Below are 27997 nucleotides of genomic sequence, written 5' to 3'. Positions count from 1 at the left end.
GTCCACCCAGTGCCCAAAGTACAGTCTGTACTCTTTGAGGGCATGAAGAGCTTGCAAGCTGATAGGATGAATAGTAAAAAAAAAAATCAAATTAAAAAAGTTTAAAATTCATTTAATTATCTAAACTGAAAGTTGTTTTTTTTATATAGTTTATTATACATCTTCTAAGTATAACATTCATTTGTACATGAGAACAAAAAGATAAGTTCATAAAAAAACACAATTATAATAGTAGAGTCTTGTATTATAAATGACATTACGTCAAGTAAAGCAAAGAGTTGAATGACATACTGACTAAAGTTTTGAGCAGAGCATTTTAATAACCTTATAAACTTAAACTACTGTTAGGAAACGTAGAGTTATTCAATGTATAAGATAAACTGAATATCTATTATATATCACACAAGGAATCAATATAATAGGGGATTAATGTGTTGTTTTTGGTGACTTTAGCTTTTACATACTCTTAAACAGTTCTATCTATAACCACAACATTCACTTCTTATGAGATTTATGTTCATGATATAAACCTTTACAAACATTAATTAATAATCATAACAGGCTGAGAGATATGTCGTTCTGAGCCGCTCATTACACATCTCAATTAGCGTATTGCTTGGATGAAATTATAGCATATTCTTCATCGCAGTGAATGAGCACGATAACCAATTCACTTCCGGTCATACACTGACTGTTATGTTCGGTCTCTACGTGTCAACATTGTCATGTCTCATCATTCAACGTACTCACTCAAACGTGTCATAGTAAAGTCAAAACTAAACAAAAAGACCCAGCGATTAATGAGCGTGGATATAACAAACGGAAAAAAAACAACAACTTAGCATTCGTTCCGATATCCAACATCCACTCTCACAATCCACATGGATACACCGGCAACGTTTATGACAATGTTGTCATTGTAGCGGGACAAATCCCTAGACTTTGGTTCCATGACATACAAAGGAAAACATGCATAACTCTAGAAACTCGATATGAAATAGTTTAAAAACTAATATTAATGATGAATGATAGTCAGAACGAACGTGGTACTAGGACGGAGCCCCAGAAACATGATCATATATAGAATGGCATTCAAGATGTTTGAGAACATATTCTGGTAGTCTTTTTCAGTCTGGCCTTTCTCTCTGTCGAAGTAGCAGTGGGTCATCAATATACCAAACATTAGTCGTTTTCATTGAGTATTTGGGCTGTGAATATAAAAAAAATAAAAATTATTCAACTCAATGGGTACCTGACTTAAGTTGGGGAAAGTAAAGATGGTTGGTCGTTGTGCTTGCCACATGACCCTGCTCGTTAACCGTTGGCCACATAAACAGATGACCATCATCTGCCTTATAGATCGCAAGGTCTGAAAGGGGAACTTTATTTTACATTAGTCAACAGACTTCAAGCCACTGGCGAATTCAAGGGTGTGGGGGCGGGCTATTTTTTTTATAGCAAAATCACATAATTTGTGTACAAAACTATTTAGTTTGTTTAATAATATATATACTAATTATTTATATTTTAAACCAATTTTTATATTTCACTCCTCCTAACTGGCCGATTCTGTTGGATGGGAGGGGGGGAGACGATTACATTTACCGCCCCCCACAAAAATAACACTTCAGGTGGGGGGTCGGTAGATGGTATGTGTTTGAATTTGTGTGTGTGTGTGTTTATACATAAGGCTAAGGTTACGTATGTTTAGGGTTAGGGTTTTGAACCCCCCCCCCCCCAAGTGCTTAAGGTACATAGAAATTTGGCTGACCATTACGCGTCTAGCCCATGAACTGAAGCTTACCTGTCTATATGTAGTCTGTAGCTAAATGATGCCCAGTTGATAGCACTGTAGAGCTTAAGGACTTTTTGCGCAACCAAGGCTTACGATCCTGACCCAAGTGTAGAGATAAGCCCGTACCCTAGAGAACAACAAAAGTTCACATTTAGCTAAAGAGAAGTTCTCGACTCTATTGGTTAATGTTATTGTTTACCTGTGTGAAAAAAAAACAACAACCTAGGAAGATGTAAGAATGTCTATAATATGTTACAGTGCTCATTACGTCATGTTCAGTGGCGTAGCTAGGGTGGGGGGAGAATTTGAAGGGGGGCCCAAATGAGTGTTTTGTACATTAAAAATTAAATATTACCCGAAATGCAGGGGCCCCCCAAAGAAGTCAAGCCCCTCGGGCACCCCAAACGATGGAAAATTCCTAGCTACGCCCCTGGTCATGTTCACGTGGTTTTTACCATTGACGTCTGTCTCGTCTAAGGATTTTATTTTTACTTTTAGCCAGCAATCGGAATTTTGAATTTGTCTACAAGATTTTATATCAATCATAAATTTGAACACATACAAAAAAAATTATTTGAGTTACACCATTTGGGAAAACTGCGCAGTTCTAAGAAGGGTAATAGTTTTGTAGCAATATAGTGGGAGATGAGTGGGCAGAAAAATATAGAGGTGCAGATCTTAGAGAGGAAGTGGAGATGGATTGGTCACACCCTTAGAAAAGATAACAGCAACAGAGCTAGGCAGGCCTTAGAGTGGAACCCCCAGGGAACAAGACGTAGAGGAAAACCAAAAAGATCATGGCGACGGAGTATACTAGAGGAAGCCGAGAGGACCGGAAAGAGCTGGGAAGCCATAAAAAAAAAAGCTAGCAGTGGAGAGTGGCGTGTTTTTGTCAAGGCCCTATGTTCCACGAGGAACCCAAAGGAATGATGATGATGATGATGAATATAGTTATGCTCATGACTATATGCCGAGTGAGGTTTGATCGTGGCGTACCTTTCTGTCACGTCTGTTCAAGTAACCAGTAGACGGGCTCATCTTCAAGGCTGTTCCAAAAAAAATAGTAAAACAAAAGAAGGCAATTAGTATCATTTGTTGACAGTAATGATTGGACCCAATGTGAACGTTACTCAAGATATAGACATATCTAGTGACCACAGCATTGAAGCCGTTGATCAGTAGAATAGAATTTACCGAACATTAATAGTTTAGTGTATGGAGTAATGGAATTTTACAAACTAAACTTATATAACAACCAAAAAATATTTTTAAAAATCATCTCGAAGAATGTACTGTATATATGTCCAATTGGTAATTTCGCCCTTAAAACTATATCTATCAATATATGTTATTTCCCTAATTCGATATCAAACAAAATAATTAATTATCAATAATTAATTGACAAATACTGTAATAGGGTATTTTCTATTGATTCATGTTTGTTAGGTACAATAAATATTTTTTTTTAAATTTTCAACTTAACCGGAAAACTCGTGAGGGAGATATAGTGTTAACAATTCTTTAAGGAGACTAAACCCAACAAGAGATAATAGTGAAGAATTAGTTTCCCTTGTTGCTATAAAAAAAAAAACAAGTACCAGTAATTAATTGATTATTATGCCAATGAATAATTGTGCAAAGTTTCAACTTGATTTGAGATTGGGTTTGGGAGAAATACTATATACAAACGTTATAATAGACGGACATATAGACCTACTATAAGCTTTTGTTACGGCTTTGTAATAAATATTTTAATACAGAGTAGATTACTTGTTCTCCCCCCTCCCCCGGTCTTTTTTTCCAGCTAAATTTACGTGAGGTAGAAATTTTAAAAAGTGATATTTCTTGGTCACAACGGTCTGACCCTGCTATTTTGTAACGGGTGAATACTACTTGTTCTCCCCCCCCCCTTCCTCTTTTTTTTCGTAGGATAACTCTAGTTCGTCCGACTTGCAGAAATAAAAGAGTGATCTTTCTTTTACTTCTTCTTGCGTGTCCAAACTCTTGAGCCATGAAGAGAATTATATATAGAGAAGATAGATAGATTTGATATGAAGATGAGCTGTCACGTATTGCCAACATTATAGTTCTATTTTTTTTTAGTTGGTAACTGTTAAGTTCATTTTACCGTCCTTGACATTGTTGAGTTTATCGTGACAATATCTGCTATTATGGTGTATTAAGAGAAATAAACACAGTAACTAGGATGAAAGGTTTAAGTATTGAACTAAAGTATTGTCCGATCCAGAGCACTCATCATTATTTTTGTTATAGCCTACTTTTCTACACTGTCTCAGTGGAGCGTGTTAATGGATTAGTAAACTTTACATTACTAGGAGGCGAGGTGGCTGAGCGGTAAAGCGATTGGCGGTCCCGGGTTCGAATCCTGGTGAAGGCTGGGGATTTTAATTTTGGGATCTTTGGGCTCCTCTCAGTCCACCCAGCTCTAACATTAGTTGGGGGAAAGTATAGGCGGTTAGTCGTTGTGTTGGCCACATGACACCCTCGTTAACCGTGGACAACAGATAGCAATGTCTGAAAGAGTAACTTACCTTACTTTTTATATAATTTGTCTATTACATAAGTGCCTAGAAATACGGCCCCAAAAAAGCAGTGCCAAAAAGACCATGGCGCAAAAACAGTGGCGCCAAAAGGCCCTGCTTCTTGATACACGAACTCTGAATGTTTCTTCTCTAACAGAACTAGATTTAGACCTTTGAGTCTTATCTTATCTTATCTTATTTAATACAGACGTTACTTCAAAAAAGAAGATGATTACGTCCTACGCGTCATGCATTTAGTCATGCATATTAACCAATGACTTAAATTCTGCCAAGTCACTGGTTTTCCTGGCTAGCTCAGGCAACCCATTCCATGCTCTAATAGCACTAGGGAAGAAGGAGTATTTGTACAAATTTGTCCTAGCATATGGGACGAGGAATGTGCCTCTATCTTTGTGTCTTTCAGAGTATTTTATTAAATTTTGTTTTTGTATTTGAAGATTATGGTTCAGTGTTTTATGTATTATTGCTACTTTACTTTTGAGCCTTCTGTCCTGAAGGCTTTCTAAATTTAGTGATTTTACTAAAGGTGTTACTCTAGTCAAATGTGAATATTCGTTTGTTATGAATCTCACTGCTCTATTTTGTGTCTGTTCTAGTTTCTTAATGTTTTCTTGAGTTGAGGGGTCCCAAACGGAGGATGCATATTCTATTATTGGCCTAACCAAGGTTAAATAACATTTTAGTTTTATGTTCTTATTTGATTTATAGAAATTTCTTTTAATAAATCCTAATGCTTTGTTTGATTTTTTTGTAGTTTCATCAATATGTGGATTCCATGACAGTTTTTCATTTATTATAACACCTAGGTATTTTGCGTTTTTAGTCTGTGTTACTGGTTTGCCATGAATAAGATAAGTGGAATTAATTTGTTTTAGTTTTTTTGTTACTCTTAACAACTGACATTTTTCTGGGTGGAAAGACATGCTCCAATTTGATTCCCATTTCTGTAATTCATCTAATTCTCTTTGTAAAATATCTGTGTCTTGTGTTGTTTTTATTGTTCTATATATTATGCAATCGTCTGCAAATAATCTGACTTTTGTTCCTGAAGTAATGCAATTTGGTAAATCATTTATGTAAATTAAAAATAGTAGTGGACCCAAGACTGTTCCTTGAGGTACACCTGAGTTTACTGTTATCGGTGTTGATTTAGAGCCATTTATTATTACAGTTTGTTCTCTCCCTATCAGAAAGTCTTTAATCCACTGATGCAGTGGACCATTAATGCCGAAATATTTTAATTTTTTAAGCAAACTATGGTGGTGAACTTTGTCAAAAGCCTTAGAAAAATCTAGTAAGATAGCATCTATTTGTTCACTATTATCTAAACCTTTTGAAAAATCATCAATTAGTCCTATTAGTTGTGTTTCACATGATCTATATTTCCTAAAGCCATGTTGGTATGGTGTGAGGACATTATGTTTGTCTAAGTGGTTTATGATGTTGCTACATATTATGTGTTCTAGGATTTTACATGTGATGCTGGTAAGTGATACTGGTCTGTAGTTTCCTGGGTCAGATTTTTCTCCTTTTTTAAATAGGGGGGTGACATTAGCTTCTTTCCAGTCCTTTGGTACTCTGCCCTGGTTAAGTGAAGCCTGAAAGAGTATTTTGAACACTGGGGCTAGCTCATTACTTAATTCTTTGAGTAATCTAGCTGGAATACCATCAGGTCCAGAAGCTTTATTTGGTTTGGTGTTGGCTAATAGTTTTTGAATTCCATTTTCTTGTACTGCTATATCTTCTATGTTGTCTACTTGGTTCAAATTCAGTAATATGTCTTTGTCTCCTGGGGCTGAGAATGCTGATGCAAAGTATTTGTTTAGAATGTTTGCTTTAGTTTCATTATCATTATGTATTATGTTATGTTCATCTTTTAATGGCGCTACGCCTGTTGTTTCCATTTTCTTAGACTTAATGTATGACCATAGGTTTTTGTTGTTGTCTTTAGATATTACATTGTTTATGTATTCACTCTGCAGCTGTCTGCTTACTTTTTGGGTTAAGTGTTTAATTTTTATATACTTTTTGTAAACTCTTTCTGCATTAGTTTCTTTAAATTTTCTATATAGGTTTTCCTTCTGTTTACAAAGCTTCTTTAGTCTATTATTAAACCAGCATTTATTTATTTTGTTTGATGTGTATTTAGTTGGTATTTGATTTTCTATAATGCTTTTAAGATGGTTTTTAATGAAATTCCAGAGGTCATCGACTGGTTGGTTAATGTCTTTTTCTAATAAGAATGTTTGTTGAAAGTTTAATGCAGCTTGGTGTAGTTGTGTTAGGTTACATTTATTCCAGAGTAAGATTTTTCTTTTGGGTTTTGAATTGGCTACTGCTTTTATCTGACTGTGTATTTTTATGATCTCATGGTCTGATAGACCAGGGATAATATCATAATCAACTACTAATCCAGGTCTGTTGGTTAAGAAGAGATCTAATGTGTTGTTTAATCTAGTTGGCTTTTTAATGATTTGATCTAAACTTAGGTTGTGTAAAGTTTCTATGAAAAGCTCATTTATGTCCTTAAGGTTTTGGTGTTTATCTATGGTTAGTGTTTTCCAATTTATATCAGGTAGGTTGAAATCCCCCATAATCCAAAAAACTGCATTTTTATTTGTCTCTTTAAGTGTCGTAATCTGATTACGTAGTTCCTGCAAGTATTCTAAACTAGAATTTGGTGGTCTGTAAATGCTGCCTATTATTAGGGATGTTGAGGTGGTATTAATTTTACAAAATGTTGATTCTATATTTTTTGAGTTAGGTAAGGTAATTTCTTCTGCTATAAGAGTGTTTTTTTTATTGCTAAAAGAACTCCTCCATGATTATCAGCCCTATCTTTTCTAAAAATTTCATAATTACTATTGAAAATTTCTGCATTATAAATTTCAGGATGTAGCCAAGTTTCTGTGCCTGCAATTATGTCTGGTTTTTCACATTCTAATAAAATTTCTAAGTCTGCTGTTTTGTTCCTAATGCTTTGAAAATTTATTACTAAGGTTTTAAGGTATTTTGGTGTTACTTCTTTACTTCTTACCAGCGTTAGTTGAACTGATGTCCAACGGGTCCAACCTGGCAGCGCCACGCTGCTGTTGTATGAGCCAATTGGTAGCCAGATTTTTATCTTCTTGGATTTTGAGACGTTCGGAGCGACTGCAGAATGGAATAAAAGATGCAAATAACGTGACAGAAACGTGACAGAAACGTGACATTCAAAAACATGGATTTGATTTATTGACTTTCAAGTATGCCGCGTTCATCAAGGTGCCAACTGACATTTTCTTCTTCTTTATCATTGTTCCAAGGGCTGAGTCGAAGGCACTTGGAACTCTAGGCCCACAGAAGCTCCCCTCACCTGTCTGAACCGTTTGATCGTCTAAGAGCTGAGCCGAAGGCTTTTTTAACTCTAAGTTTGAAAAACAAAAACCTGTTTTAGCGTCAAACAGTAAAAAAAAAAATGTCTGAACCACTATTCTGTCTGGAGGAGACCCAAGTCAATGCCTATATAAAGCATTGCTATTTCCACAAAACTGGCCTGCGGACGCATGGGCTAGACATGGCCAAACCACCGAGTTTACCGGGAGCCTCCGCCATCTTCCTATGTTATACCAAGCTAACCATGGGGGAACTCGCCATCAATGTAACGGCACCTTGAGGAACGGCGCATGGATTATCGACAGGGTCGTGAGAGCTCTCTTTCAACTCCGTCCGTGCACTCTCGCGTACCCTTGGACACTCCCAGGGGAGTTTTGTTTTGCCATTCATTTAGCCTAGTTACCCCCTCAAGTAACCGTTTCCACACGGGCGCCACTTTGAGGCAGAATAGCGTGCCCGTGCCAGTATGAACCAATGTTGTGTCTTGGAAAGATCTAAGCATATGTACATTTGTTACATCCCAATTAGCAATAAGCGTCTATCCAAGAAGGTCAGATTCAAGGCAAGCCACACCTTAGAAACTTCTCCATATTCATTCGCCATACCTAATCAGGCGACTGCCATTAAAAGGCCCCTTAACGAAAGGTGAATAGCAGCATGGTGTCTGGGTATTACTTCCATCCCCGCCGGTGCAATGGACTAGGTCCGTATGCACTTTCACGGGGGTTATGTTTCCTATTATCCTAATTGTCTCCTCTAAAGATCGTTTCCAACTGGGCGCTACTTTGAGCTTGTAAGATTTAAATACAGAAGCTGTTTAAAGGACTTCATAATTAAGTGCATAACAGAAACATTTTTGACATAATGGGACGTTGAACAATCATAGTTTTAAGTTAGATTAGATAGATAGATAGATAGATAGATAGATAGATAGATAGATAGATAGATAGATAGATAGATAGATAGATAGATAGATAGATAGATAGATAGATAGATAGATAGATAGATAGGTAGGTAGGTAGGTAGGTAGGTAGGTAGGTAGGTAGGTAGGTAGGTAGGTAGGTAGGTAGGTAGGTAGGTAGGTAGGTAGGTAGGTAGGTAGGTAGGTAGGTAGGTAGGTAGGTAGGTAGGTAGATAGATAGATAGATAGATAGATAGATAGATAGATAGATAGATAGATAGATAGATAGATAGATAGATAGATAGATAGATAGATAGATAGATAGATAGATAGATAGATAGATGCATACATACATACATACATACATACATACATACATACATACATACATAAACAGACAGACTGACAGATAATAGATAGATAGATAGATAGATAGATAGATAGATAGATAGATAGATAGATAGATAGATAGATAGATAGATAGATAGATTGATAGATAGATAGATAGATTGATAGATAGATAGATAGATAGATAGATAGATAGATAGATAGATAGATAGATAGATAGATAGATAGATAGATCACATCACTTACTTCTGTAGATACGGATACCACCAAGTGATGATCAGCAGTCGCTTCCCTTGGCTGTCTCCAACATTGTTAATGGCTCGCTCTACTCCAGACAGACTCTCAAACACACAAATGGCTTTATTAGGTCCCACTCTAATCAAGGCAATGACTTTACCAAATCTTTAAAAAAAAAAAAAAATAATAAAACTGAACCGATTTGATAAAGATACGTTTCAGCTTTATATCTAGAGTAGGGCTAGTCATAGCGCGCACTTCCGACACCAGCACTACTTATATCAGTGTCTAACACAATCGTATTTATAAGATGTGACACTAGCAAATGTCAGTACCACCAAGTGATGTGTGACACCGTTGATTGGATAGCTGCCTGGTCGTGCGGTATGCGCGCTGGACTGTCGTTGGGTCGTCTCGATGGTCCTGGGTTCATACCCTGCCCGCTGCCTTCCTCCGTCGTCCTGCGGGAGGTTTGGGCTAGGAAGTAAATTATCTTCACCTCTGAAAGGAACATCCGAAACACGTACAACATTTTACAAACATTATAAGATATAACGCTGATGGTAAATTCCTTTTTTCTTAGATTTTTCTCTAAATGACGTCATTTCCACGATGATGATCCTTAAGAGATTACATGTTTTGTACAGATCAACAAACACTTCGGTTCAGCTGGTCTGCACTAAGAAGTGTTGAGGTCATGTACAAATGGCCAATGTCGGGCCCCATTGTAACGAATAGAAAGACAATGATTCGCTGAGGAAATTCTTCCAAGAGGCTTTAAGGTTTCACGGTCAAGGACGGATGATTCAACACTTAATGGACTTCAGCTCCAATGCCGCCAAGTAATTTTCTTAATTCCGTGGTACAGGTTTGTCTTCTTTTTTTTTAAGAAGAAAAAATGATCAAGATCCCTCCAGAAGCAATCGCACACAGTCTTTTCTTCTTCTTCTTATATACTTATATACTTCAAAATAGACGTAACGTCTGTATTATATAAGATAAGATAAGATAATAATAATAATTTTATTTATAAAGCGCTGTTAACAAACAAAATGTAGGCTCAAGGCTCAAAAAAACTAAAAACTACAATAACAAGAGAGGCGCTCGAGTTACACACACGACAAAGAAGGGAGAGAAGAGAAAAAAACCAACTATTTCCAATTCTAAGAAAATGATTCCTTCCAGATTACCTGTTCAGCAGAATGTACACTAAGATTAGACAAGGCTGCTTGCTCATGAACGACTGTCTCCACTGGACACGGGCCGTTGAGGGAGGTAAGTTAGAGTAGTTGATGACACGGTTCAGCTCCCAGATCTGGTCGTTGATGGCCAGTATGCAGGAGATCTTAGCCAAATTCGTCTCACTGTGAATAGAATGGTCTAGATTTTTTTTTAAAACTGCATATTTACACAGATAATCGGATGTCCAACAAAACATGTTCAATTTTTTTTATTTTTTTTTTTTTGGGGGGGGGGGGGTTGTCAGTCATTAATCACTCAATGGTTTATTTCAATGGCATCCATCAATCGAATTCAATCTTTTATGTCGTCTAGTTAAAGTACAAACTGACTCAGAAATATGAAAAAGATGGCAAGTGTTTAGGTTACGTACACCATGTACAAATGTTTGTATATTCAGGATTGGGGTGTATGTGGTATCTAGGAGGGGTAGCACCTCTAGTGGACAGGCAGTCGTACCCTCTTTTTGAGGGTAGCTTGGCTCACTCTTGGTCCCCACTCGGTACCCAACTCTCATCTGTGGCTTCCAGTAGCTGTAGCATGGGAAGCGGCCACACCGCGGAAACGGCTTTGACCGGCCGGCTAAACCAGGTAGAGGGTATCTGACGAGCAGAGTTTCATGTGGCCAGCACAACGACAAACCGTCTTTACTTTTAATGGTATGGGAAAAGTAAAATAATTAAAGATTTCCTAGCATGGAAAACAGGCGAATGAGTGCCCTGTAAATAGAAAGCTAAGTTACTTGAACTGAAACCAAGACTTGGATACTCACTGCCCCGTAGATGCAATGAAATTCACGTAGTGAGTGATCTCTTTCCGGTGGTTCACGAGGTCCTTGTCCATCCATTCGTTGGTGAAGTAGTAAGGTCGAAATTTAATCACCTCCTCCGCGAAAGGTCGAAACGTTGGTCTGATGTCTGTTGGAGTGAAAAGTAGAGTTCACCCTTTTAGACCTTGTGATTAATAGGGCTGATGGTGTAAAGATCATTGTCACTGGTTTATTTTATATGTTATGAATGTGGCTGTGGTTATCAATGTAGGCGTGGTGGTGACATTGGGTTCTTGTTACTAATCACAGAATAATAAAATGACGCTGGGTGTAGCAGACACAATAAGTTTAATATAACACCACATAGTGAATACACCATACAATTCGACCTAGGAATGGTCAGTATTAATCCAACAGTAATATACGAATATCACAACTTAGTACTTATTCTATAACCAACTACTTTAAACACCTAACTCTACTGCTTATATCTTAAGTGACTCATACAAGTGCTTGCTACAAGATCTCTATGTGGACTGACTGCCTTTAACTCTCTGGTTCACCTAAGGTCAAAAGTGTTCACCTTAGTGCAACATGGGTTGTGAATAAGATTCACAATATGGAATTAACATACACAATACAGAATTAGGGTTTCTACTCTATGGCACCAACTTTGAGGTGGTGACATTACCTATCACCCCCCTTTTGAAAAAAATTTTGAAGAAATTTTTTTCAGCTTGACGACATAATTATCATAAGTAGGATCAATTGGAATTCTTGGGGTCTATGAAATGTACAATTGCAGAGTTCAAATAGAACTACAAACTTGCAATAAAATATATAATATGACAGTGTTACACAAAATATTTGCTGAATCAAAAAAAATTCATACAAGGGCAAAATTCTCTAATTCATCATATTCTTGTAAGGCAATTCAAATAATTCTCTGAGTCAAATACTTAACATCCCAAATAATTCTTTACATGTAGTTCTAATATATACATCAATGTTCAAATGTGTTCAATATTTACAAGTCTTTTTCATAATAATATGTGCAAAGTGTGACGAAAATTTCAATGACAATCTCCTATGTCACAATGTGAAAAATTAATACAAGTTTTTATTCACAATATCTATTTACTTCAATATGAGGTTTGACATCTCCATAAAAAATTGTTGTGCATTAATATTACACAAGTAAATATGTATAATTCAAGTATCAAAATATTGGATCAAAAGTATGAACATCAAATCAAAATAAATATCTTTCATGGTGCTTGTTGCATGCAACTTATGTTTCAATTAAGTATTTCTCCATATGACAGTTCAAATAATTTGTAGCTAGTAATGGCAAAAGTTTAATGTTACATTGTTTATCAAATAATTATTGAGTACAAAGTTCAAAAAACTCTTTTGTCAAAAAAGATTCAACTGAGAAAATGTGTCAGTTGTGATACAATCTTTGAGTTTACATTAATTTGTTCAAGCATATATATACAAGCATAACATCCTACTAGTTCAATTTAAAAGAATAATATCAAGTGTCTCTTTCAGTACTTGAAATATCAAAAAGTTTGTACAACAATCTTCTTGTTTACATCAATGATTGTTACAAAAAATATAGTCCATAAGAATAGTTTGACAAAAATGTTTTCAAAAAAATACAAGTGTATGTCAATATTTGATTACACTAATTGACATTAAATAAATAAGTTACATTATGAATCAATCTCCTTTTTCAATAGTATTGAAAAATGTGACTAAGTTATATAATTGTGATAAATGACATAGTAAAAAAAATTCCAATCTTGTTTACAATAGCTGTAGAAAAAAAATTTGTCCAAGTTGTTCTCAATACAATGAGAAAAAATAATGTTTACATTGCATGGAAAAAAATTAAGCTAGGTACTGAATAAGTTTGGAAAAAATTCAATGTTTGTTTACATTGTTGAGCACTAAAATGTTATTCTTGTTGACAAAAGAATGTGAAAAAAATTGTTGGTTACAATGTAGTAATCAAATTCCAAAGTTTGTTTACAAATAGAGTTTTTTAAAAAAATGAAGTCTTAGTTCTAGTTCAATGTTTACAAATAGTACTCATTGTTTACAAAATAATGCTCAATGTTCACAAAATGACATCATAGCTGGTTGTAAAAATAATTTTTTACTTTAAGGTGTGAATCTTAAATCTTTGACATTTAGCAATACAAGTTTTGACTAACATGACATAGATCATTATCTAAGTCATTCTGATTATCTTGAATATATCTGGACATAAAATCAGCAATAACATTATCTTTCCCTTTTATTTGTTTTATTTCAAAATGGAAATCAGCTAGGATCATGGTCCATCTTGTAATTCTACTATTAGTATTTGCTTTAACATTTAGAGTGGTTAATGGTTTATGATCTGTAAATATTAGGAAAAATCTGCCTAACAGATGTCTTTTTAGTCGCAGTGTACACCACACTATGGCTAAACATTCTTTTTCTATGGTGCTGTATCTTGTTTCTGCCCTGGATAATCTTCTACTAAGATATTCTATGGGGACCAGATTATTCTTATCATCTCTCTGCATAAGACATGCTCCTATGGCAGTGTCAGATGCGTCTGTGTATAATTCAAATACTTTATCTTTACTGGGTATATGTAATCTCTTATCATCATTAAATATTTCTTTGAGTTTATCTACTGCTTCTCTACATTCTTTAGAAGCTGCAATTATTTTCTTATATGTGTCCTTGTTGCTGTTCTTTACTTTTAATAAGTCATAAAGAGGAGATATTAATTGTGTATAGTTACTAATAAATTTCTTGTAAAAATTAAATAATCCTATAATGGCTTGAATGTCTTTTTTAGTTTCTGGTGGTTTAACTTGCATTATTTTATTTAGGTTGCTTCTAGTAGGCCTTATTTGTTTGTTTCCTATTTCATAGCCTAAAAATTCTATTTTAGTTTTCCCTATATGTAGTTTATCAGGGGCTATAGTCAACTTGTTCTCCCTCAGCCTATTTAATACTTGTTTGAGAGTTTTAATGTGATTTTCCCAAGTTTTTGAAAATATGCAGATATCATCCACGTAGAAAACTACATCTTCTATTCCCTCCAGCAACTTGGCCATACATTTTTGGAATGTTGCCGTACTGTTCACCAAGCCAAATGGCATCACATTCCATTGGTACACTCCTACTAGACCTGGCAAATTGCAGCTGAACGCGGCAAACTTTTTGGATCTCTCCTCCATCTCTATTTGCCAGAACCCACGGTTCAAATCACAAGTGGTAAATATTTCTGAGCTTCCTATTTTTTCTATCAACTGTTCTGGTAGAGGTAGTGGTTCTGCATCAATCACTGTTTTGCTATTCAATTCTCTAAAATCACAGCACACACGTAGAGTGTTATCTTTCTTTTTGACTATTACTATTGGGGACACATATTCACTTTGTTCATCTACCCTTCTGATTGTTCCATCCTTCAGTAACTTATTTAATTCTTCTTTAACTTTGTCACAGTATGCTGTTGGTATTGTATAGTTTTTTTTCTTTATTGCAGAATAGTCTTTCAATCTGATTTTATGCTGAATTATGCTTGTCCTCCCTAGTTGATTTGTAATCACATCCTTGTACTCTCTCAATACATTTTCTACTTGCTCTTCATTTGCTGCTGGTGTTTCAATATGTTGTGATACAGCACAGGCATGAAGAAAAAAATTTAGTTCGCTATCTGTCTCATCTTCAAATATCTCACATTCTTCCGCATCATTGCTTTGTACTACCATAGCATGTTCTCTTCTGGGGCTACCTTTCAGTTTGTTGACATGTAATTTCCTCACTATTCCATTCATCTCAACTTCATATGTTACGTTTCCTACTTTCTTTTCAATAGTATATGGACCATCATAAAATTCTTCCTCATCTCGCATTTTTACGTAAACTGTATCTCCTTCTTCAAATTCTCTTAACACTCTATTTTTGTTTTTAATGTCTCTGTGTTTCTTTGTGCTTCTTTTAATATTCTCTTGTGCCGTTTTGACCGCATATGTTAACTGATTTTTGTTCTTCACTATAAGTGGGAAATCTTCTTCTTTAATCTCAAGCATGTTTTGTTTCCATAAATGTAATGGTCCTCTCATTTTTCTGTTATGTACTAATTCATATGGAGAGAAACCTGTTGATTCGTTCTTGGCTTCACGGTACGCAAACAATATATATGGTAGCATCTCATCCCAGTTGTTTGGGTTTTCCATACATACTTTGTCCAACATAATCTTCATAGATTTATTCCAACGTTCTACAATACTGTTCGCCTGTGCATGGTACACTGTACTAAAGACTTGATTGACTTCTGTTAACTTTGTGAATGCAGCTGTTAGGGCCGCTTTAAACTGAGTTCCGTTATCACTGACAATGGTTCTAGGAAAGCCTATCATGGTAAATAATAGTAATAACGTCTGACATATCGTACTTGCATCAATGTGTTTTAATGGGAAAGCTTCAGGCCAGCGTGTGGCAAAATCCATGAATGATAATATGTATCTATTTCCTTTAGCTGTTACAGTTGGAAGTTCAGCTATATCCATGGCTAGTTTTTCGAATGGTGTCTCTACTGTATCTGTTTCTTGTAGAGGTGCTTTGTGTTTCCCTGTGATTGGATTTCTTCTTATGCACTGTACACAACTCTTAGTATATGCCTTCACTTCTTGCTCCATCTTAGGCCAGAAACAGTTGTGTCTTATTTTTTCTAGTGTTCTTGTGTAAGCCATATGTCCAGCCAAGGGACTGTCATGACATGTTTCAATGATGCTTTTTCTCAATTGCTGAGGTATTACTATTTGTAGCACTTCATTTCCATTTCTTATTTTCTTATGCTTTATAGCTACTCCATTTATTTTGCTGTATGGTCCTTCAATTCTGTTGCATAAATTCTTGCATATGTTCGAAATTGTTGGATCATTTTGCTGCATCTCAATTAATTCATCTTTGTTGACATTCATGTTTGGAATTATGGCCATAAAAGATTTGTCTTTCTTGTCATTTTTTATTTTTGATGTGTTCTCCGTTTGACACTCTATATGTACAGTATCTTTGTTTGAAATATACTGTTTGCCTTTATTTCTTTCACTGGTCACTTCACTTGTGTCAGTGTTTCTGCTTTCCTTATCTAATTTAGCTTGAGCTCTTGTTGTTACTGCAGCTACTTCTATATTTTCTTGATTTACACTATTAGCCCATTTTACTAAGGCTTCTTCTGACAGTTCAACTATATTCTCTATGTTCCCTATAATTAGTTCTTCAGCTGGGTTGTTCATTACTATGGCTTTGTATTGACCAGTGAACCATGGTGATTCAATGAAAACTAATGCTGTTTCACATACTTCCCATAAGTCTTTATTCGCATAAGTCAGTGTGACCTTGTCTTCAAGTATCTGTTCAGGTTTTACTAGTGATTTCTTCACAATGATTGAGGTGCAGCCGCTGTCACGTAATGCATATACCTTAATGCCATCCACATAGGCAGGATACACTTTTAATTTGGCTACCTTTGTCTGTATATATGCTACTGTTTCATATTCTATTGGTCTTTCAGTTGCTACAGCTGCTATGTTTTGTCTGGTATGATTGTTATTGTGGTAAGTATGTTGTCTATCTTGAAATTGATCTCTTCTAGACATTCTGTTGTTTTGCCATCTTCTGTTTGTTTGATGTGATCTACTGTTAGTTGGACTGTAGCTTTGCCATGTTCTTCTGTTATATTGTTGTTGATAGGATCTATTGTAGTTAGGACTGAAGCTCTGGAAAGTTCTGTTATCTCTTCCATATTTATGGTTTCTATTTACATATTGCTGTTTTTCTGATGCCATTCTCTTTCTGCACTCTGCTTTGGTGTGACCCAATATGCCACAGAAAAAACATTGTATGCTCTTGGCATATTTAAATTTATTTGTAGTTCTTGGATGGTTTTCTGTCACTGTTGCAGCTACATTGTATAATTCCCTTTTGTCAATGGTGATGTTTGGGTGTGAGTCTTTGTATGTTGTTAAGTTTGATATCAATTCAGCTTCATTTTTTATTTTTCTCTCCTTCAGGAATGAGAATGCTGCATCTGTAACATTTATTAACACATTCTCAATGAGAAAGAAATCTAATATCTGTTTGGGGTCATCTAAGTTACAGTTTGCGAGTTGTAGCCACTTTGTCATGTTCTGGCGCATGTCATGTATTGTTCTTTTTAAATCTGCATTCTTGGCTAGTTTTATTTCCCTAAAAAGTTTTCGATAGTGCTCCTCCGTTTTGCCAAAATGTTCAATAAGTCTTTGTTTTACTGTGTTGTAGTCTTTTCTTTGCTCCATAGTTAGTGTGTCGATGATGTTTAGTGGTTCACCTCTTAGGTTAGCTAGAAGTTGTTGAGCCATTTGTGCACTATTCATATTTGCTGTTTGACAGATGTATTCAAATTGTATTATGAAATTTTCTAATGTGTCTTCTTTTGGGTCAAAGTTCCTAAATTTGCTATGATACTGATGATGAGATGAAGTTTGACTTGCTGAATTGTCTTTATTTTCTTTTGCTAGTTTTGCCATTTTTTCTTCATGTTCTTTTAATTTTATTTCATGCTGGCGTTCTTTTTCTTTCTCTAAGTTTTCTTGTTCTTTCTCTCTCAGTCTTCTTTCATGTAGCCTTTCTTCCCGTTGCTTGTCTTTTTCTACTCTAATTCTGTCTATTTCAATTTTAATGAATGCAGCTCTATCATCTTCTTTTAACTTTAGTTTATCCACTATCTCTATTAGTTTTTCATACTCAGCCATTTTCAAAGATTCAAATTAGTAATATAGTTTATTAATAGATATGTGTACACAAAAAGGTAGTTGTAAATGAATATTGTACAATAAATACTTATTATTGCTCAAATAGTAATTACAGGTAATAGTAGATATATATTTTGTGCGAAACAATTGAGGTTATGAGGTATCTTAAGTTATTCTTGGTACTTTGTCTAGTTCGTAATGTAATACTTTACTGATCAATTATGTGATTATGTATTTTTAGTATCTCCACTTGCAATGTAAAAATTTATTGCAACAAGTAATTCACAATTATGTGAGCCTTATTAGTCTGATAAATAGTGATCAATGTATCAATAGCATCAAAATAGTTCAATGTGCTCAAAGTATATATTATATACAATCAATCTTGTCACAATCTCAAATCAAAATATATCACATAGTGTATCAAGTGTGTAGTGTAGTGTTGATAATAATAAAAAATAGGTTGAAATAAGAAGTAAAATAAATATATATATATTAATAAGTAATTAGACAAACATAAATACACTATAGATACTAAACAGTCTGCTTTAAAGAGACATTACAAGATAGTAGAAATAGTAGACAAAAGAATTACAATGAGAAATAACAATGACGCAAAAGAAAATTCAACAGATGTACACAAGACGATATCAATACAAGAGTTTAACAATATGATAGATACTTAACGAAATACAAACTTGACTAATACAGCTATACTAGCAAGTATTTACTTTATCTAAAGAGTCCCTACCAATACCTGGATGCTTACTTGAAAAAAAATATAAATGCTCAGACTCAATAGATAATTAAATTTAGTCCCTAAAGTCAAATGTATATATAAATACAAATGTAAACAATGAAAAAAATTGTGGTGTAGTTCAGAGAGAACTAATCAATATTCATTAATACTAAAGGGTAATTAAAGTTACTTCCCTTAAATATTCACTTGATGCTTGACTTGTACATAAAGTTCCGGTGATGCTCCACATAAAATATGTCCACAGTACAGTTCATAAGTAATCCACTTGCTAAATCCGCAGCACAACGGTACAGTTCATAAGTAATCCACTTGTTAAATCCACAGCACAATGGTACAGTTCATAAGTAATCCACTTGTTAAATCCACAGTACAATGTTACAGTTCATAAGTAATCCACTTGTTAAATCCACAGCACAATGGTACAGTTCATAAGTAATCCACTTGTTAAATCCACAGTACAATGGTACAGTTCATAAGTAATTCACTTGCTAAATCCACAGCACAATGGTACAGTTCATAAGTAATCCAATAAATACTTCAGATGTTTGACAGGTAATCCATTTTCATACAGTTGCTGAAACAAATATACATAACTAAAAATGACCTTAGGTAGTGACGACAAGAGAGGTCTAAGAGTAAGAGCGCTCTCTTATTAACTGTGCTGTTAGACAGCGACAATAGGAGTGTGTCATTAGAATTATGACGAGCACTCGATGTAGATGATTCTTGAATATGTCAGCTACTTCGACTGACCATATATCAGCTGTCTTCAAACGATGACTTGAATGACTTGTAGTACTAGATTTTCACCCACACCGGTTGTAGTATCACGGTTGTCTAGTTTCACCCACACAGGCTGTAGTATCCAGGTTGTCTCAGCATATCATGTTTGATCTCTTTCGCTTAGGATGTTAAAGTAACTTTGAACAATGCTGTGCTCCTAAAGCTATCTCAACTGGTGTACAAAAAAAATACAACCACATAAATCAGGCTTCCAGATAAATGACACTTAGGACAGTAGTCAACTGGAAAAGTTGAAAATACAGCTCAGACAGGAACAGTTCAAATTGTTCAGTTCATCACAGATGAAAAAAAAAAATAGCTTGCTAATGGTAACTGTGTCATGGCAGGTCAACATGACATGTAGTAGTAGATCTAGATACCAAGTGTGTAGTCAAAAAAAATTTAATAAATTCTGGATTAGTTGCAATTCATGTAGAGTTCAATCTTGAAGTACAAGTTAAAATAGTAGGCACAGTTAACTTTCAATTTCAGCTCTGTTTTCTGTTAGTAGTGTTAGACTAGCTGAAGATAATAATAATGTCACTCTTGGATCACGTGGATCTCACTTGAAAAATTGTGTGCTGGTCTCAATAAATGTAGATCTAGGTCATCTCTATAATGTTGAATGTGTCGCTGAACGACCAAATGAGAAAAATAGTAGAGTCTATAATAATCAGGTTTTAGCTTTCTTGCTCGTTGAGTGGCGTCATGATTTGTGTAAAAAAATATTTTAGAGTTACTTTTTCCTGTGTTTACTAAATAGTTCACTTGCCAACTTCAAAAAAATATCCGTATAAATGTTACTGTAAGTAACTGTAGTATTAAAATACTTCTGACAGCAATAGAAAAAAAATTCTTGACTTGTTCCTCTGGTGCTCATAAATCCTTTAAGTTAGCAGTTCTGACTTCTGACATCATAAAATATCGTTTGCTGACACTTCTGACACTATAAATGCTGTTTGCTGACACTTCTGACACTATAAATGCTGTTTGCTGACACTTCTGACACTATAAATGCTGTTTGCTGACACTTCTGACACTATAAATGCTGTTTGCTGACACTTCTGACACCAAAATGTCACTGGTTTATTTTATATGTTATGAATGTGGCTGTGGTTATCAATGTAGGCGTGGTGGTGACATTGGGTTCTTGTTACTAATCACAGAATAATAAAATGACGCTGGGTGTAGCAGACACAATAAGTTTAATATAACACCACATAGTGAATACACCATACAATTCGACCTAGGAATGGTCAGTATTAATCCAACAGTAATATACGAATATCACAACTTAGTACTTATTCTATAACCAACTACTTTAAACACCTAACTCTACTGCTTATATCTTAAGTGACTCATACAAGTGCTTGCTACAAGATCTCTATGTGGACTGACTGCCTTTAACTCTCTGGTTCACCTAAGGTCAAAAGTGTTCACCTTAGTGCAACATGGGTTGTGAATAAGATTCACAATATGGAATTAACATACACAATACAGAATTAGGGTTTCTACTCTATGGCACCAACTTTGAGGTGGTGACAATCATCTGTTTCCGTTGACCATGGTTAACGAAGGGGGGTGTCATGTGGCCAGAAAAAAGACCAACCGCCTTTACTTTTCCCCAACTAATGTCAGTTAATCATTAGAGCTGGGTGGAGGCACCCTTAAGATGCCGAAACTACAAATCCCATTGTTCACCGGGATTTGAACCCGGGACCTCCGGCTTAGAACCCAAGCGCTTAATTACTCAGGCCACCTCGCCTCCATGTCTATTGGAATTAATTAACGTTCACCCCCCTCCCCAGTAAGTTGGGGGGGGGGGTCAGGTAAACATGGTAAGTTTCCCCTCTCTAATCCAGTCAAGCAAAAATGTATTTAATTTTTTTAAACATTTGTAATAATGTTGTTTTAGCTTGATTCTTATTTAAAGATGGATCTACAGCTACAACTTAAATGCTAACATTTGTTTCTCTGTTTAAAAAAAAAAAGACCGAACTCGCTACCCCACCTCCTTTTGTTGTCAGAACTTTGGGTCGCCCCAGCCCCCAACACTAGTGACACACATCAACATTTTTTTCGTCAATGACTATCTGTACACTACCGTTCAAGCAGCCCGATCTTTCACACTCCTACAAATTCTCTCTGATATCAAACAAGTGGGGTTAATTTACATAAATGGAATTATTTTAACAGGGAAAAAAAACAGACCTTGCTTGGCATCACCCCACGAAATATTATATCACAGATTCATCTAATCATAAACTTAACCATATTCTATAGATTCTAAGCCACACAAGATAAATGTTTTTAGGCGCCCGTAATTCCGGTGTGGATTACATTCGGAGCGTCAGTTTCATTTTGCGGCCTGAGACCAAAAATCTTAATCTGATTGACGCGCCACATATGCTAATTTTTAACGTGATGTGTTTTTCATTTCTACTAGCGTTTCATTGATGTTTGCTACGGTCTTTAAGACATCACAGATGATCGCAGATCAGGTTAACCGTGATTATAAAATATTATGACATCTGATTTGCAATAGTTTTTCTAGGTTTTTAAATATCAACGTGACGGACAGACGGACGGACAGACCACACAAAACTAATAATGGATTTTCCTCTTTCGGAGGCGGGTAAATACTTAATATCAAGAAACTAAGATGACCCGTGGACTGGCTAGTTGTTTCAACTAGGTCTGTTGTCATGGGATACGAGCCCCTGGAAACTGAGTTGCAAAAAAATTCTGCTTGTTGTTCATCTGGGTTACGTCATCGACCATCTTTTCGCTTCGGCGTCTGGTCGACTTGCAATGGAATAGCTACGGTCGTTGACTTATAGCACCAGACCGCTGGTAGACAGCTAACCCGCTGATGGCGTGGTAAATATTAATTTGTAAAAAAATACGTAACTTGAGTTACTTCTTTGTGAACAAAACTTTATACAAGGGTTTGTTGTTTTTTACAATATAGACAAATTCAACTTGAAATGAAATAAACAATTTATTTTAAATAAATTGAACTTACTATCAAAACACGTCTTTACAATCTACTGACTCTGGCATCCTAGAGTCGTCTCGGTTACTTAGCATAGTGCCGCTAATCTTGCATCATTCACACTGCATAGACACCAACCAATCGCTAACTTCTTCTCACAGTCACCATAGAAACACACACAGACACACACACACACACACACTCCATAATGAGTCCATAACACTTCGGTTTATTAATAGTACAATGTACAATTCGGATGCTCAAGAATGTGGCTATGATTCAGTCGCAGCTTAGATTGGATAAAATAGTGTATAGGATAAAGATAAACTCTTACTAAAGTACTCACCATTTTTCTTGAAGTAGGTCTGGGGCTGTTTGCTTTTAATTTTTACAGTACTTTCTGCAGAACCGTGAAGTGAGAACTTTCCTAGCTAGTTTAATAAAAGAGGACAATAAAATAAACTCTCCGGTGGCCGAGTGGTTTTACTTTAACATCATCAGTAAATAGTTAAAGTTCACAACTTGAGAACGGTAAAAATTGTTTTACATTCTTAGAGTTTGTCTTTTGTCATTACTTGGTTCACGCTCTAGATGTGGTATCAGCAGCCACCAGTTACCTTATAGTTGTCAATGGATCATCATTTTAGTGTCAAGAAGATTTTCTAATTTAGTTGTATGCGTTTCGTATATTCCTTCAGAGTAAAGTAAAAAGTAAATTGCCCCTTTTAGACCATGAAAAAGAATATAGGGAAATTAACGTAAAGGGCATCTGTTTCTGTGGCCCACGGTTAACGAGGGTGTCATATGGCCAGCACAACTAATGCCAGGTACTCATTAGCGCTGGGTGTACTCAGAGGGGCCCCTAAAGATCATGAAATTAAAAAAAAACAGTCATGACCAGGGTTCGAACCCGGGATCCTTCGATTCAAAAGCCAAGCGCCTTACCACTCAGCCACCGCGCCTCCATGTTCCTTCATGGAATGAAGACTTTTTACATCCTTACATCCTTACTCTTACAGGGTCGTCAGGGGGGATGTAAGCGGGCGGTGTTTCAATAAGAGAACATAGCCGACATTCCGAAGCGGATACCACATGACCTAGCAACCACAAAGTTGCCCAGGGGCAATCAACCTGTGGTGCAGGCGAGAAGAAGAAGTGAAGAGACATCAGAAACACAGACCATTGCGGCTACACAAGATGCTGGACAATGTTTTGTTAACAATCAGATCATTGGTACATTTTTATGACTCAAAAACAAAATATCAGTTGAATACCATAAATACTTTACAAGTCTAATAATAAACTGAAACAAGCAGAAGGAAAAAGAAAAGCAAAAAAACAAAGCTTATCTTAAGTAAAGAACCACTAAGTACTGCCATTCATCTGAGAATGGCAGGGTTTAGCTCCCTTTCTGCCGTATAAAACAAAATTATTTAGCACTAATTGATTAACTAAATGGTTCATATTTTTGGATTGGATCGTTTATTGTCATTGATTATGAATAATAATACAAAATTTCAACTTGATCTGAGAATTGGAAGTGGGAGAAAACAACGCGTTGAAACGTTAAAAGGGGACTAAATCCATATAAACATCCACATCCCTCATTAAGTAGCAGTTATTCCCCTTATTTCAATATCTAATAAAAATAATTTTAATTACCAATAATTAATTAACTACTTTGTTAATTTTTTAAATTATTATTGATTTACGTCTTGTCAAGTGCAATGAATAAGTTTCTACTTCATCCGAGACTGGGAAACGAGAGAAAAAATATGCTCAGACTTGTGACAGACAGACAGACAGACAGAGTGAGTTTGTAAAAAATGTTAACATAAAGTCGAAGACGTCCACTTACTCCTTTATTCGCTACGACCAGGGACGGGTAGCGGCTGTCAGACCTGTGGCTGTTCCTCTGTCGGAGCTGCTTCTGAAACTTACGGATTTGCCCTATGTGTTCGAAAATTGGCAAATCGGAATAACTGTCTTTGGACAGAGTCATTTGGTCAACGTCTAGGTTTCGGTACAAGCTGGTCATGGTGACGTCACTACCGGGTTTCAAACAAAAAAACAAACTAAAAACACGTATCAGAAGATTGTGTTGAAGGTGGGGTACATTAAGATTGTGTTGAACTGAAATAAAAAAAATATATTATTAGTTTTTAAACGATAATTTTCTGATCTTTCCACCTGCTAGTTTTCTTGATGTTTCGGAGTTTTTTTTTTCTTCCCTTCTCTAATTCATTCCGAATTCGTATAAAAAATTTTTACAATACCTCTGTTCAAGTCGTAACTTCCTGGAAACTACAAAAACCTGGGAAGGAGGGTGCAATTCTCGAAAACGGCTCTAACGATTTTCCTGGAAATTGGTGTATGTCAGGGGGAGGTATGCGAGAATGAACGTTACTTTAATATTTTGATATGTTAGTTATATCCCTTTGTCATGTGAATAGTCTTGCACGTGTTATGAACCGAATGGTTAAGTCTTCCTTGAATGTGCGAGAGAGTGTGTTAGTGAGGTCTCGTTCCCGGTCCAGGAAGGTTGGATAGTCGCTTCCTAGACTGGTGTTTTGTATTATTTCTTGAGAGTGATATTATTGTGTGCTGTATTTGATATTAAAGAGTTTTTGGTATTCATTGAGAGATGGAGCTAGAGTTGAAGTTTATTAATTGTTATTATTTGTGTAACCCGAGCAAGTTGTTATTTGTGAGCCAAGCAAGTATTAATGAATTGTAATTGAGTATCCATACCCCTAACGAGCCTAAGGAGCCAAGTCAAGCAAAGCTAAGAAATGAACCATGACAGTGTAGGAGCCAAGTCAAGCAAAGCTAAGAAATGAACCATGACAGTGTAGGAGCCAAGTCAAGCAAAGCTAAGAAATGAACCATGACAGTGTAGGAGCCAAGTCAAGCAAAGCTAAGAAATGAACCATGACAGTGTAGGAGCCAAGTCAAGCAAAGCTAAGAAATGAACCATGACAGTGTAGGAGCCAAATCAAGCAAAGCTAAGAAATGAACCATGACAGTGTAGGAGCCAAGTCAAGCAAAGCTAAGAAATGAACCATGACAGTGTAGGAGCCAAGTCAAGCAAAGCTAAGAAATAAACCATGACAGTGTAGGAGCCAAGTCAAGCAAAGCTAAGAAATGAACCATGACAGTGTAGGAGCGTAGTCAAGCAAAGCTAAGAAATGAACCATGACAGTGTAGGAGCCAAGTCAAGCAAAGCTAAGAAATGAACCATGACAGTGTAGGAGCCAAGTCAAGCAAAGCTAAGAAATGAACCATGACAGTGTAGGTCCTGAATAGTGTTGGCAAAAGAATAACTAGCTTTGAGGCCACACTGGGAAAACTCTACTATGAACTTGATAGTTTTTCAAAGTAAAAAAAAAAAGATTACATTTAAATTTGACTGGAGAACGAGAAAATATTTATCTTCAACTAATTTTGCGTCTTCGGGTATTCCCGCATTCCTTGAAGAATTTATTAAAAGTTGGCGCCTAAGCTGGTCTTTAAAGCGTTTCCTTGGGGCACCTCTGTAACGTCAACCGCTTTTCAGCTCACCAAAAAGGACTGTTTTTAGCATACGTTCGGCCCCCCATACGGGATGCGTTTCCTGCCCAGCGAAGCTGTCGGACCATAAGAAATCCCTCTATACTCTATAATGTCCATATCAGCGTTCGCAAAGACATTGCTGTTAGTAGTTTAGTTCTATATAAGATAAGATAAGATAAGATAAGATAAGATAGTAGACGAGTCATAGAGTTCGGCTATATTTTTTTTTCTGAGTCATTGCGAGACCCCTACTGCCTAGTTTACCCATGCCTTCGGTTGGACCTGCTTGAAGGAGACTATCACTGAATGGGGAATATTGAGAAGCCTCCTTAAAAGCACTAGTTTATCTTGACTCCGGAGTCTAGTATCACTTTATATGGAGCTCTAGTTTCTATACCTACTCTCTCTATTATTTTTTTTTTACATCTAGACTAGACCTCATGGGCGTAGCCAGGATTTTTTTTTTTTTGGGGGGGGGGGATTTTTCTTCCCCCCCCCCCACCGCGCTATATATATAGTGTGTAATTTGATTTTTTTTTATATTGATGAGGTATTTTTTTTAGCTTCAAACCCCACTAGTAGGGGGGGGGGGTAAATTTAAAACCCTTTTGGTTACGCTCAAAGATTTTTGAGTGTGTAATTTGCTTTTTTTTTGTATATTGAAAATGTATTTTTTTTATCTTTAAACCCCACTTGAGGGGGGGGGGGGTAAAATCAAAACTCAAAACCTCCTTTGGCTGCACTCCTAGAATTTGGAATGTGTAATTTGTTTTTTTTTTTATTGAAGAGGTATTTTTTCGCTTCAAACCCCGCTAAAGAAGGGTTCAAACTTCAAACCCCTTTGGTTACGCTCATAGCATTTTCAGTGTGTAATTTGCTTTTTCTCTAGCACTACACAAAAATGTGAAAAACTTCTAAAAGAAAAAAAAAAAAAAAAAAAAAGGTTGAAACAAGCCGCTGTTTTGTAAAGTAGTTATACGATATAAAGTGTCTTCTCAACCCTATCCTATGGAACATACAATTTAATGTTTAGAATACTAGATCTAAATCTAGTATGTGAATATTGAATATAAGAGCACTCTCGTCTCATAATTATATTTAGCAATTTCTAGAAACATGATCTGGAAAGATCAGGTAATCAATCTACTTAAATGTACATAAGATTATTTCGATCTAGATGATAGATCTGATCTAGGATTTCGAAACATTATCTTAGTTTATATAACTAAAAAGAAATGGCTTTATTTCATATATTAGCGGGAATCGGCTTATAATGTTATATAGCCCTTGCTATGCAAAAATCCGCAAAATGGTATTGGATTATTTCTAAACTTTGAAAACTAAATATCATAACTTTTCTAAGACAAAAAAGATCGACTTCCTAGATTCGGGTGACTTTCCTTACAGCTTGAAAAAGAGTTACCTACATAAATATATATCTAGGTCTGTGTTTTGTTCATTATCAGAAAGAATCTGTTTCCGTTTTCCAGTCTAGGTATAATATATATAGGTCTATATTCTAGATCTAGATTTACATTACAAAATGTAATATACAATATTAGAAGTAACAAAGAAGCATATCGTACAGTTGATTAAATACCATGTATTCTACTAAGGTAACATTCAGATCTAAATCGGGTTTTGCTATTGGTTTGATTAATTTTTTGCAAAATATCTTTTATTCTATGTAACAGTATGCAGACAGATGACCGCACCAACTGAGTTCAATAACAGTTTATAAAAGATATGACTAGAATTTGATGTCCCTTGGTGTGCAAACCAGAGATTCTTCTTTTTCTTCTTCTTCTTTGTAATTTTCCTAAGAGTTGAGGCAAAGACTCTTGGAACTCTAGGCACATGGAAGCTTGTCTTC

General features: G+C 35.7%; 1 protein-coding gene across 4 annotated transcripts; it reads right to left on the bottom strand.

Annotated features, from left to right (window-relative positions):
• Positions 1 to 96: 96 nt before the first annotated feature.
• LOC106066114 (uncharacterized) lies at positions 97 to 27861 on the bottom strand. 4 transcript variants are annotated; one of them, XM_013225078.2, is made up of 10 exons: positions 27711 to 27861; positions 24431 to 24705; positions 22919 to 23003; positions 11232 to 11376; positions 10411 to 10584; positions 9230 to 9385; positions 7397 to 7512; positions 2792 to 2841; positions 1805 to 1922; positions 97 to 1208 (listed from the first exon to the last, which is right to left on the bottom strand). In XM_013225078.2, exons 2-9 carry the CDS (start codon positions 24608 to 24610, stop codon positions 1809 to 1811), a joined length of 1020 nt encoding a protein of 339 aa, XP_013080532.2. In that variant the 5' UTR covers positions 24611 to 24705; positions 27711 to 27861; the 3' UTR covers positions 97 to 1208; positions 1805 to 1808. The 4 variants fall into 4 exon arrangements, with proteins under 4 accessions (XP_013080532.2, XP_013080533.2, XP_055864433.1 ...); XM_013225079.2 differs by having other exon boundaries at positions 27725 to 27861; XM_056008458.1 differs by having other exon boundaries at positions 24431 to 24620; positions 27711 to 27857.
• Positions 27862 to 27997: the final 136 nt, after the last annotated feature.

Source organism: Biomphalaria glabrata, chromosome 13, assembly GCF_947242115.1.
Source record: "Biomphalaria glabrata chromosome 13, xgBioGlab47.1, whole genome shotgun sequence".
In the NCBI taxonomy this organism is placed as follows: domain Eukaryota; kingdom Metazoa; phylum Mollusca; class Gastropoda; family Planorbidae; genus Biomphalaria; species Biomphalaria glabrata.
Note: the sequence above shows the minus strand (reverse complement) of the source record. Positions and strands in the feature narration are given on the sequence as shown.